Source organism: Pristis pectinata, chromosome 4, assembly GCF_009764475.1.
Source record: "Pristis pectinata isolate sPriPec2 chromosome 4, sPriPec2.1.pri, whole genome shotgun sequence".
Classification (NCBI taxonomy): domain Eukaryota; kingdom Metazoa; phylum Chordata; class Chondrichthyes; order Rhinopristiformes; family Pristidae; genus Pristis; species Pristis pectinata.
The window spans coordinates 92662541-92676803 of NC_067408.1; the positions used below are offsets into that span (position 1 = coordinate 92662541).

The following is a 14263-nucleotide window of genomic DNA, read 5'->3' on the forward strand; positions in this document are numbered from 1 at the left end:
TGACTGGAAGTGCTTCGTTTAATTTCCTGTCATGTTTGATTCACTGGAAAACAAACCATCGGGACTAGCTCCAATAATCAATTTTCAGTCATACAGCAATGAAATTGATAAGGCTTCACAAAAAAGTTTTTGTGCATGACTTTACCCAGTCCTGAAAGCCAATCTGGAATTACTAGATTGTGGAAAATGCATCCAAAAGCATGACTTCCTAGGATCCAGTAATTTCAGATTCTTTCATTTATTGTGGAATTACTGTCATAGAGAGACAGCATGGAAACAGGCTCTTTGGCCCCCTGAGTCTGCACCAACCATCAATCTCACATGTATAACAATCTTACATTAATCCAATTTTTTTATTATCCCCACATTCTCATCACTCACCTACACACTAGGGGCCATTTACAATGGTCAATTAACCTACCAACCTGCGTGTCTTTGAGATGAGGGAGAAAAACAGAGCATTCAGAGGAGATAGATGGTCAAAGAGGGAACATGCAAACTCTGCACAGACAGCACCTGAGGTCAGGATTGAACCCAGGTCTCTGATGCTGTGAAGCAGCAGCTGTACAAGCTGCACCACTGTGCCATCCTCTACTGTGGGATGCATAGGAATGCTGTTTGTTAATTATCAGAGTGAAGATCAGGGAGAATGACTCGTACAGGTTTCCATGCACATAATTCAAAGCATGTCTATTACATACAGTAGTTTCAAAGTTCAGTAAAAACTGGTTTTGTACCCCCATTATGGGTGGCAAGAAGCATACATATTTCCAGTAAAGAATGCACTATGTTGCAAAAGGACAAGAAACTCACTTTTTAGTTACTTGCGATAAAGAAAGATATTAGGCCCTTTGCATATATAAAATAGAGGCTAATGTTTGCTTGAGGCCACTATTACAAGACAAGTCTGCTCAGATTCCTAAGTCAGCTACACACAAGAAAATCAGATCCTTAGACCGCCTATTAGTTTGCAAAAATGTACCCTCCTGCCAGTCTTAAGATGCTACCCATGACCTGTCCTTCAATTTCCCCCAATCTCTGATCTCATTCAGCACCCCCACCCAATCCCATCACACAACTCCCCCCTGCCCACCTCCCCAGTTCCACCTCACCAGTAACATCAGCCTCTGATCTCTCATTTCTTCTGGCCTCAGTTACTTTGCAAAGCACTTTCTTATAAAGTAGGGGAAGGCTTTAAATAGTAAATTCCTTATTTTGAGCATAACACCCTGCATAATAAATATACTGTATTTCAATTGGTGTTACATTGCATAGCAGACAGGTTCAGGTATGTAAAAACAAAAATTTCATTTTAAAAATTTATTTCGTACAGAGCTGTGATATGGACTATTTACCAAGTCAGACAATGAAGGTACCAAGTTCATCTTATCATCATTCAGACATGGGTAAGTAGTGCAACACTTTACTATAATCCAGAGGTTGGTCTAATTTGAAATTACAAAATGGCAGAGGAAATAGGAAAGGGAATAGGTCATGTGATCTCTAGCTATTCCCTTTTTAAATAAGATATTAGTTGATCCTTGATCTTGACTCCACTTTCCCACCAGTCTTAAGATCTTGAATCATTCCTGATTACACTTAGTGAATAAACCCCCTCTGGATAAGAATTATAAAGATTCAAAGGCTTCTGAACAACAAACTTTCCTCAAGTGGCTGACCCCCTTATCCAGATACTATGGACCTGGTGTTAGGTTCTCCAAATGGTAGAAAATGCCTCTCAATATCAATTTTGTCAAATCCTCTCAGAATTTTATGAACTTTGATGATATCACTTCTGATTCATCTAAATTCCTACTTAATTTCTCCTCATAAAACACTCTATTTTTCAAGGATTCAATCTGATGAACACTCATTCTCCCACTTTTGTAACAATATATATACTTGCAGAGTTATGGAGACCAAACCTATATGCACTGTTTCAGGTGTAATCTCACCAAAACTCTGTACACTGACATTTACAATTGTACTTCAATCACCTTGCATTTGCCTTCCTAAGTACTTTGTTGTACCTTCATGTTAGTGTTGTATTTTGTATATAAGGACATCCAGATTCCTCTGAATATCAATATGCAATGATTTCTCACTGTTTAAAATACTGTTTTTCCTCTGTCCTACCAAAATGACTGACCTGGCATTATTACCAAATCTACCACTTCGATCCAGATGAAAGGTCTCGACCCGAAACATCAACTGTCCATTTTCCTCCATGGATGCTGCCTGACCCTCTGAGCTCTTTACACCCTACAACTTTTTTGCCCTCCTCATTTGATCTTTTTATACTATTTTATCCTCCTCACAGCTTAGTTCTGATATAGCTTTGTATTATCAGCAAAATTTATCCCATCATTTGTTATTAATGTAAATATTGAATAGCTGAGCCTCTGATAGTGATCATTGAAGCACCTCAATAGTGAAATCTCATTTTTTTTTTCTATTCTGTTTCCTATTCTTTAACTAGTCCTCCATACATTCTGATATATTATCACCAAACCTATGAGCCCTAATGTGGTATAACTATCACCCAAAACCTCTATAAAATCTGGATATACTCCATTCATTGGCTTCCTTCAGCCCCACACCCTCACCCACCATGCCAAGATAATCATGTAGCTCAAACCAGATATTCTAGATTTACTAAACACTTTTCTCTTTGCCTTCTTTCTTAAATTACCATATTAAATTTGCTACTTTATTCATAAAATCCACTGAAGGTTGGTGCAGCATTAAAGAAAGAAAATGGTTAAAAAATAATTTTAAAAGTAACTGTTCATCCCTGAAGGCTGGATAGGCAGATAATAACCTTTTCTCTCTGATGGGCATCACTAAACTTACTATTTTGCCAGATTTTAATGACGTAGCAATATGCTTAATTTCAAACCATCTAACAGAGACTGCCATTTGCCACATTAAATAACCCAATGCCACAGGAAGTAATTTCTCATTCTCAATATTCCTCAACAGGTAGAGTGCTAGTAAGTTATTTTTAGAATTACCATATCTTGTCAAGAATACACAAGACCATTGCAATAGTCATGCAAGATAACTAAAGAAATAGATTGATTGCAAGAAGTGACAAAAGGCAGATCTGTTGAATTACTGCATTTCCCTGGAATGGAAACTGAACTACCCACAGTTAGAAAATTGACCATAAAAATGCTTATTGTAACCAATGGTCCAAAGCGATAAACTAAACAGCCAATAGCTAAGTATTCCTGGTGAGGGTGCCTGCCAACAATCAGAGGAGTTACTGGGTGAGTATAGCTTGTGGCAATTCAGGCACCAGAGAATGCTAAAACAAGATTCCTTCAAAAGGAATTCTGCTCTGATTTAACTGTTATTCTTTGATTTAAGTAGTTCTGGCACATACTCTAGACACCTGGCAAGACTACCCTTGTATTGCTGTAAGTGTATGCAACTTATTGCAAGCTTAGGACACAGAACAACCAAATTTCAAAGTTCTTTATCCTTCACTACATTTGTAGATTCTAGATTTATGGAGTTAAACCATTACCAAGTAATGCTTAAAATAAAATTAACATATAGTTTAATTATTTGAATATTTGACAGAACAAAATGCTTCTTACTTTGGCCATTCCTCTGATTTTTTTTTCCCAGACACTAGGTCTGGATTGAGTCACAGTGAAGTATGTGTGTGGAAAGGGCCAACTTCAAAAGTCAATTTTCATTCCATGTTTTCTTACATCATGATATTCTTGTGTTCATTGAGTATCATATGATCAGGGATGAAGACAATTATTTAATGGATCCTTGAAGAACTCAATGAAATAAAATTCTTTCCTTGGCTGAGAGAAGCTGTATTTCGAGCAAAGTTTTAGTGCATCCCAGTTCTTATCCCTACAGTCTAAAGTAAGAGTGCTGCAAAGAAGAGATGTTTTTAATGAAGAAAAGGGGAATTAAAAGGCTTTAAAAAGTTTTCTTCGCTAAAAGCTCATGGTAGCAATTCTTCCGTAGGAATTGCCGATATTATATCATTAGATGTTACTAACAGACCAATATATCCAACTACAGCTTATAAAACAGGATCAGTCATATGCAACCTCCAAAGAGGGGACAGACCAATGTAGCAGGCAGTGAGCTGTCAATAATATAGTACAGGTAAATTATGTTGTAACATATTTATGCATCTGCAATTCTGTAGGTGGGAGTGATTAAGACACTGGTCCCAAACACTTCTTTTACATAGGCTTTAATTTTATTTTGTTGCAATATAAACAGGAAATGCTGAGAATACTCAGCAAGCTAGGCAGCATCTCAAGAGAAAGAAAAGCAAAATTCAATTCGAAGTCCTTTCATCAGAACTGGGAAACAGCAAGGAAAAGAAGTCTTAGAGCTGTTGAGAGAACAGACAAGAAGAGAACAAAAGGGTGTGATAATGCAAAGCATCAAGAGAGGTGGTGAAAATTCAGAATGAAATTACCAATGGAATTTGGAAGGAATGCTCAAAACTTGGAATAAAAATAGTGAAATGCTTATTATTTGACATTTTGAACTCATTGTTAACTCCAGAAGGTTTAATATGCCCAGTCAGACTTAATAGATGATTGAAGGCTGGGGATCATGTTTACAGACTGAATGAACGTGTTTGGCAAAGTGGTCCGTTAACCTGTAGTTGATCTCCCTGGTATGGAGGAGACCACAATGTGAACAGTAAACACAATATAGTAATTTGAACAAAATGTGAGAAATGAATGTTTTGCATAGAAAGAGTGGACTCTGGACAGTGAGAAGCGATGATGTATTTCTCTTCTGCACTGCAGTTCAGTCTTTCAGTATGTTCCGTAACTTGATGGAAATTAGGAATCTACCAAGCTATGTGGAAAAAAAAGTTAAAATGGATAAAATGAACTTTTATTTGGCAATGTGCTCTAACTGTTTATGTGATCAAAGAGAGAAAAAAATAGAAAATAGGTCAAAACCTTTTTTGCTTATAAAGATTATTATTAAGAGGACATGATATTTTGAATATATAAATATTATTATTTTTCATAACCTTCAATTTTATTAATAATGAGCTAGGATTTAAATGTATGGTCATTTTTACTAATAATTATGTGGCATGCAACGTTATGATTTTACCTGGAAAATATAACTTGCAAAATATTGACCTTTAGTTTGGTTCAGTTGTTAGTAGCTGCCTTGGGTCAATGACTCTTGAAAAGTGCACAAAATACAACAGGGAATTGAACATGATGAGGATAAATTGCAACAGGAAGTACCAGATCCGATTTCCTGATCAGCAGGACTTCACAAGGAAAACTATGCAAACACTGCAATGACATGCCCCAAAATGTGTTACAGACTATTTTTTGCATAAAAGTAGGCGCAAATGAATTTTCTCTTATCTAATTTCTTAGCTAATGTTTCCACGTTAGTTTTAAGTGAAAAGTATGAATTGTCAATGCATATTAAAGATCAATCGGCAGTACAAATTTGAGATGGCGTAAAATAGACTACACTGAGCTGTAATCAAATCTGAATTGAGCAATAATTGAAGGGAAATACCTAGCTAATTGGAGGGTTGCTTTCCTAAATCTCCCAAATAGTACAAATTCTTTGAGATCATGGTAACTTTAAAGAGGAAAGGAGAACTTACAAAGAGATGTCAGTCCTAAAGAGAATAACAAAGACAAATCAAGATCTGGGAGAACAGTGTTCAAAACATCGAAGTCTGTGAGTAAATGTTGTTCATGATGGGAGCTTAACGAAGAAAAAAGGTAGCATGAGAAAGCACCTAAGGGAAAGCGTCAAAGAAATTTGAGGCAAATGTGGATACCAATCAATACAATCTGTGAAAAATTGGGGCAAAAATAACTGACTTTCAACAATTGAAAAAGGGAAATGTGGTTTCAAGAAGAATTGTTCCTCGCTTCAAACTGATGGGTATGTAGGGTAATGTTTTTTCCTCAAATAAACAATTACTAATTTTATTTCATCAGGTGTTACAAACAGACCGACATACCCAACTTCAGCTGATGATGCAGAGACAGGCACGTGTAGTCTAAAAAGAAGAGACAACACAACACAACAGGCAGTAGATTCTCAGTACCAAAATTTCACTGCTGGTAAATTATTTTGTACCTCAACATAAGAATAGGTTATTTAGCCCTTTGTGCTGGTATTCAATTCAGTAAGATCATGGCTGAGCCTCTACATCAATGCCACTTTCCAATGCTAACTGCATTTCCCTTGATTTCCTATATATAAAGAGCTATTAGTTTCAGTCTTGAATATACATAGTGATCACCTCCATAGCCCTCTGGGTTATGAATTCCAAAAATGTATTGGCTCTGAGTGAAGAAATTTATTGTCATGTTATCAAGTATGGCCAAGCCCTTATTTTGAGGCTATGACTCTTGGTTATAAATTCCACATCTACCCTATTATGCCACTTAAGAATTTTCAAGTTTCAGTGAGATTACCTCTCATTTTTCTGATTGTTTACTGAAAATGCATGTAGTATACCCCCGCATTGCGATTCTAGAGAGCCATCCATAGCCCGATTTTCCATAACATAAACTCTTTTTCCCATTGAATCCCTTGTTATATGTGAACATACCTTCCTACAGGAAGTCTCTCACTCAACAGTAATGTCCCCCACAGGTATGCAGTCTAAAGGCAAGGGAATTCTGATTGTATTGTATGCAGAAGAGAAAGGGTTGTTGCTTTAATTAACTAGAAATGAATGTTACATTGTTTGATAAAGTATCATTGTACAAGTATCAATGTCAGTTTCCAAAGCAAATTCCTTAAGTGGCCTCCCACTGTGAACTGGCAGCATGCGATTGTCGTCCTGGGTAAACTAGTACAGTTCCATAAGAGCAAATTTTTATTCCGTGTCTCAAATTTTTTGGTAGTGATTTGTGAATTCTGTAAGATTGAATTTCCGTTCCCTGAAGTGCCATAATGCAGGGATACACAATTAGTTTCCAGTGATTTGTATAAAGGATATCCAGGTAACCCTGACCACCAATACCTTTCAATCTTTCACCATTTAAAAAAATATTCAACCTTTATATTTTTTCTATCAAATTGGATGTTTTTCCACATTATATTCCATGTCTTATTCATTCACTTAGCCTGTCTGTATCCCTCTGAACCTGTCTGTGTCCTTAACCCACAGTGCTCCTTAGCTTTGTATCATCTGGAAACATGCATATATTACAAATGATCCCCTCATCCAAATCATTAATATAGATTGTGAGCATTTGGGAGTCCATATGGCACAGCTTCCCAAAACAAAAGTGTCCTGTTTATTCCTATTGTCTGATTTTCTGCTCATTAACCAATCCTCAAACGAAGCCAATATGTTGCCCCATGCCATGAATTCTAAATTTGTTCAATAACCTCTTCCATGACATTGAAGGCCTTCTGAAAGTACAAGATCACCATATTAATTTGTTGGCCATAGCTATTCTGCTGGTTACAATATCATTTTCAAAAAAATTGTCAAATACTATTATTGTCTCTATACAGATGTCAGGCTAACTGGTTTGTTTTCCCTCCCCTTCTTAAATATCATAGGATTACATTTGCTACCTTTCGATATGTGGTAATTGTGCTGGAATCAATGGAACTCTGGAAGATGACAACTAGTGCATCAACTATATCCATAGCCACCTTAATAACCTAGTTTACAGGTCATTGTGTCCTTGGGAATATATTGCTTTCCAAGAGGTTTTCTGTCTTCCATGAAGACCTACCAAATATTTGCTTAATTTCTCTGCTGTTCAATATAAATTCTCCTGCCTCAGGGCCCACATTGACTTTTGCTAACAACACACAAGGCACTGGAGGAACTCAGCAGATCGAGCAGCATCAATGGAGGGAAATGGACAATCCAGATGAAGGGTCTCGACCCGAAACATCGATCGTCCATTTCCCTCCATAGATGCTGCTCGACCTGCTGAGTTCCTCCAGGGCTTAGTGTGTTGTTCCAGATTCCAGCATTTGTAGTCTCTTGCGTCTCCTCTGACCTTTGCTAATCTTTTCCTTTTTACGTATCTGTCGAAGCCCTTATAATCCATTCTTATGTATGCTCTCTTATTTTACTTTTCTTTATTAATGCTTTGGTTCTCTCTCCACCCACCCCCCCCCCCAATCCCCATCGTTGAATTATGAAATTTTCTCAATCCTAAAAATAACTGCTTTTTGCCATATTGACCATTTCCCATTAGATTGCAGAGAACTTAAAAAAAAAAATTCAAGGTAACAGGTAAGGTCAACATAGTTTTTTGAAAGGAAAATCATCTTTGATATAGCCTCTTCCTCAAAGGGCAGTGGAAGCAATCTTTGAATATTTTTAAGACAGATCTAAATAGATTCTTGAAAAACAAGCAGGTGAAAGGTTACCATGGGTAGTGGGAATATAGGATTGAGGTTAAAGTCAGATCAACCAACATCTTATTGAGTAGCAGAGCAGACTCAATGGGTGAGTGACCTGCTCCTAATGTGTATGTTTATATTAGCCTTTAATCCAATATTATCTTTAACTTTTCTTGATAGCTAAGTCTGCCATGTCCCTTGTTGTTCTGTATTAAACGGATATATAATATTTGAAACCAATGAATTAATTCTTTAAAAGTAAAACATTGCTAGTTTTCTATCCTATCTTTCAATGTCATTCACCAATCTACCTGAGCTATATCACAGCTTATGCATTATAGTTTGGTGTATTCAGATTTAAGACACTGGTTTTAGATTGAACTATGTCACCTTCAGTCTTTATATAAAATGCTATCTTATCATTAGCATTGTTCCCTAAAGGCCCCTTAACTATCAATTAACCTTTGTCATTACACAACATTTGTAAATGGAACGTGGTTGATGAGAATACATAGGCTACAACTAATCATTGTTGATATTTATTCACTTGATCTTTCCACGCATATTTCAATTTTATTTTGTGCACTTCTGCTTTTCTTTCAAAGTATACCTAATGTTTGTGGAAAATAGTAATCAACCAAGATTAATGAGAAAATTGTTTGATGGTGAAGGTAAAGTTTGATTTGAGTAAATACACGATATGTTTCCAAGAATAAAGATGGGAAAGAAACTAAAATAGAAAGCATGCACATACATCCTGTAGAGTTGCTCAGAATAAATAAGAAGGTATATTTTAAATATAGCAGCTTATTATTCTTTTCAAAATCAATCATTTATTAATAGCAAGTATTGGGATTTAAAGGGGTGAATTTTGTCACAGAATGTATCAGTTATCCTTTTGATTTATTCCTTCTTAGGATGTGGATGTTGTCGGAAGGGCTGGCATATTCTGCTCCTTCCCTAAATGTCCCCAAACTGTGCGGATTCCAAGCCATTAGTGCAGGATGTTGTAAGAAGCTACCTAGATCTGTGGTTCTTTGGTCATTTCTGTATTTAAGTCAATGGGGCAGATTTTGCTGGCCCATCTCCCTGTCTAGATTCACTGTCCACTGTTTTCTCATGTACATTTAAATGGAGTCACCTGCCTTCGCTAAAAAAGTAAATTTAGATCTTTTTTATATTTGTTTCACTGTATATTTATATTTTAGTTAATTAACAGTGGTTTGATGTTTTTAAATGCATGTATCTATCAATTATTTAAATTAATTCAACTGCTTTCAGTACAAGGTAGGGTTGGGGCCTCAGATGCCTCTTCTAAACCCCACTCTGCTTGCGGGATAGCCGTGGAATTGAGGTCTCATTTGTTGAAAGTCACAATTCAGCTCAGTTTTTTAGCTCCTGTTACTGAGATTAGCATTTTTTTTTATTCCAGATTTATTTACTCACTTTTTTCTTTAAATTCTGCAGCTGGTATTTATCTTTGGATCTAAGGTCCAGAATTCTGATTGGCCATCCAGTAACCTAACCATTATATCACTACACTTAGGTGTAGGAGTAATAATGAAAGTTCAAGGAAGTATGTTGCTGATGGGAGAGAACTGATTTTGTACACTTTTCTAAACAACTAGGAAGCGATTTCACTGTTGGATCATACAAATTAATTTATTGATAATGAAAAATAGAAAGCAATCAAAGGGAGCAATAAATTAGTTTATCAAAAATATTATACCTGATAGAAACTTTAATGAGAAAAGGAGAGAGGCAACACCATAAAAAAAAATACCAGCAAGTGTGAATCACAGGAGCTTTTCTGTGATCTGTGTAAACATAACTGGTTTTGAATAAAGGAAGGAGAAAATATGGTTCCCAAAAGAATGGTCATCTCTGAAAACTGACATGTGTTTGGGATAAGCATCATTAACTTTATTTCATCAGATGTTACCAACAGCCCAATATACCCAACTCCAGCTCATGGAAAGGGGTCAGACACATGCAGCCTCAAAAGAAGAGACAGCCCAACACAACAGGAGGTGACCTCTCGGTTCCGGTATCCCAATCCAAGTAAACTATGTTGTGGGTCTACCATATTATTAATGAGAATACTGCGCTCTGATTTTAATTTCAGAATGTTCCCCATGTAGGTGGAAAATAAAAATCCAATAAGAAATTGTTGAAAGGCTCAGCTAAATATTGATATGAAAGCAGAAAAATAGGAAACATATACAAATGTCGGTGGTGTTGCTTTTTTTTTACAGATAGGAGCAATGTACGTTCTTTTCAAAATCATTCATTTATTAATGGCAATTATTTACATTTAAATTTGTGACCCTTTTTACAAATGACAATATACATTGCACCAATGTGTTGTTCATCTTATTTAATCATTCATGGCATTGGGACTTCACTGCCAACCAACCAGTATTGTCCATCCCCACTTCCCTCTTTACTGAATGGTTCACTTGCCCAATAAATAGAGCACTTCTTAGCAGTTGCATTGGGCCTGTGTTGTCTGGCCATTTAGTTGTTTGAATTTGATTGTTCAAAATACCCAGTCCAGAATCTCTGTCTGCTTTCTCCCCAAGCCCAGACGTAACTGATCCAAAAGCAAAGAACCTATTTTGCTAGCCTGAAGCATCCAAGACACCAGCAGTATGGTCTGAGTGGTATCAGGCCCTCCACTGAGGGAGCCCTTGAAAGTTTTTGCAAGTAGAAAAGCGCCATTGCTGACTTTGCTGCCTATAACAGCTGCATGAGTTGTTTAATAGTTTTAAATGTCTCTGACATACAGCAATATTTAAATCTTTTAATAATGAAATAAAGAATTTAAAACAAGATAACATTAATGCAAATATTAACTAATAAATCATTAACACTAAACTCAACTAAAATAATTAGAAAAAGACCTTGTCATCCCCTTTGGTTCATATCACAGGTCTCCAATATCCATTCACATCAATGGTCACTTCGATCCAGCATGTGAATTACGTGAGTTTCACCATGTGATCTGTGCAAAGATAACTTGCTTTGAATAAGGGAAAAGAGGAAACATGGTTTCCAAAACAACTGTTCTTCTCTGCCTAGCTTGCTATATGTTTCCAGCATTTTTGTTAAATTTTATTTTATTCATCTCTGCAAACTAACACACATTTAGAATAACAGTTTTTTTGCCCTGATAAGATTCATTAACTTTATTTTGTTAGATATTACCAACAGCCCAACATACACAATTCTAGCTCATGGAATGGGGTCAGACACTTGCAGCCACAGAAGAAGAGATCGCCCAACACAACAGGCAATGACCTCTCAATATCTATATTCAAAACCAGGTAAATTATTTTGTAACTTATTTGTGAATCTAACATAGTGTTGTTGAGAATACACAAGATTAGTTTATTCATTGGTCCCAGTATATTTCTGTTCTTTTTCACTTTCTGAATGTTCCTTTATTGATGGAAATTGTCAAATGGCTAAAATTAACTTTGACAGGATTGAATATGCTAAATATTCAGTACAAAGAATAAAAGTGAAATAGAAAATGTGCACAACCCTACTGTGTAATGCTCACAGTAAGTGAGAAGATATGGTTTTTGGTGAATAAAAGCATTGTACATTCTTTTAGAATGCTTTTTTTTAAATAATAAGCATTAGGGTTTAAAATCAATGGCCATTTTCACCTCTAACATTGTCCATCATCAAATCATGCATTACTTATTTATCTAGAAAATATAACTTGGTCAAATATTCATTTAGTTGCAGTTGCATTGCCTCTGTGGCATTCTGTTTAACTTTGGAGGGAAAGCTGATTAACATAAATATATGAGGAAATGTAGATAGTGGCATCAGTTTGAACCAAAAAGAATCAAATGTCTGAATAATGCAGTGTAATGATAACAGTAGACTGTTCAAATTTCTGAAATTACAGCAATTATCTGTTACATAAGGAAGGCAATTTATATTTTTATTTCAAGTGGAGGACCTGCTGGCAAGGCTAGCATGTATTGCCCATTCCCCTGACATTAAAAGGTGGTAGTAAGCCACTCCCTCAAACCACTACGGTCCCTCTGTTGAAGGTATTCCCAGTGTAGGTATGTATGACATTCCAAAGTTTAGACCCAATGACATAAAAGGAACAGTAATATTTCTCCAGGTCAGAATGGTGTGCGGGAATAGGGTCATGGGCAGAAGGGTGGGGGGAGAGAGGGTTGTACCTACAGTGGATGCTATTATTATGTACTGCTGCCCTTGTTTTGAGTTTCATATCCATAGAGTAACTGTGGCAGTGCACTTTGCAAATGCCACACACTGCAGCGACAGAGTAACTGTGGTCGAGGTGGTGGATGAAGGCCAATCAAATGGAGAGTCTTTATTTAAAACGTTATTTATGCAGCATGGTAACAGGCCCTTCCGGCCCAAAGAGCCCGTGCCGCCCAATTACACTCTTGTCCAGATGAACTGAGTGAATATTGATACTGCACTGATCCAGGCAAAAGGAGAGTATTCCATCAAACTCCTGACCTGTACCTTGTAGTTAATGGAATGGTTATGGACAGGTTCATGACAAAGTAACAGCCTCATCTGGTAGCTATACCCTTCATAAATTGGCCAGCTCAATAAGTGGTGATGCTACTGAGCCACCCTTAAACTTTCCCAGACAGGCTACATTCTACACATTTACTCCTGTCAATCTTTCTTTTAATTGTCTTTCAATGTAGAGGAGTACTGATTCATCAGCTGAGGGATGATAAATGGTCATCTGCAGGAGGTTACCTTGCCTCTGTTTGACTTGAAGCCATGAGTCATTGTGGAGATTGGAGTCAAGACTGAAGGCTCCAAAGATCACTCCATCTTAACAGTATACTCTCATGCTGCAATTACTGTTGAGGCAGTGCTGCCAGAGGCATAAGACATAATCAGGGATTGTAAAGGTGGGCGCTGGGAAATTGGCTGTGAGCTATAATTCTGTGACTACAACTACGTCAAACTGTTGCATGACGTCTGTGAAACAGCTCTCCCATTTAGACGCCAGTCCCCAGTTTTTGAGAAGGACTTTACAAAATCAGCTGAACTGGGAGCAACTTGAAGAGTCAATAAGAGGTTGACTAGAGTGAGGGTAGGACCAATCAGGGATAAAAGAGGAAACGTGCCTGGAGTCGGAAGAGGTAGGGGAGGTCCTTAATGAATACTTTGCTTCAGTATTTACCAGAGAGAGAGACAGACCTTGACATTTGTGAGGATGGCATATGACAGACTGATATGCTAGGTCATGTCGACATGAGGAAAGATGATGTGCTGGAACTATTGAAAAGCATTAGGATAGACAAGTCACCAGGGCTGGACGGGATATATCCAAGGTTATTATGGGAAGCTAGGGAAGAGATTGCTGCGCCTTTGGCGATGATCTTTGCGTCCTCACTGGCCACAGGAGTAGTGTCGGATGATCGGAGTGTGGCAAATGTTGTTCCTTTGTTTAAGAAAGGGAGTAGGGACAACCCTGGGAATTACAGACCAGTGAGTCTTACTTCAGTGGTGGGCAAATTACTGGAGAAGATTCTTAGAGACAAGAATTATGGGCATTTGGAGAAGCAGAGGCTGATTAGGGACAGTCTGCATGGCTTTGTGAGGGGCAGGTCATGCCTCATGAGCCTGATTGAATTCTTTGAGGATGTGACAAAGCACATTGATGAAGTTGGAGCAATGGATGTGGTGTACATAGATTTTAGTAAGGCATTTGGTAAGGTTCCTCATGGAAGGCTCATTTCAGAAAGTCAGGAGGCATGGGATCCAGGGAAACTTGGCTGTGTGGATTCAGAATTGGCTCGCCCATAAAAGACAGAGGGTGGTGGTAGATGGAGCATATTCTGCCTGGAGGTCAGTGACCAGTGGTGTTCCACAGGGTTCT

General features: G+C 37.3%; 1 protein-coding gene across 1 annotated transcript in view; it reads left to right on the plus strand.

Annotated features, from left to right (window-relative positions):
* Positions 1-14263, plus strand: part of spag17 (sperm associated antigen 17) — a 176148-nt gene that overhangs the window by 132518 nt on the left and 29367 nt on the right. The window contains exons 46-48 of the mRNA XM_052014463.1: positions 1334-1406; positions 5979-6104; positions 11565-11690. Coding sequence (XP_051870423.1) covers positions 1334-1406; positions 5979-6104; positions 11565-11690 — 325 coding nt within the window. The remainder of the gene's footprint in view (positions 1-1333; positions 1407-5978; positions 6105-11564; positions 11691-14263) is intronic.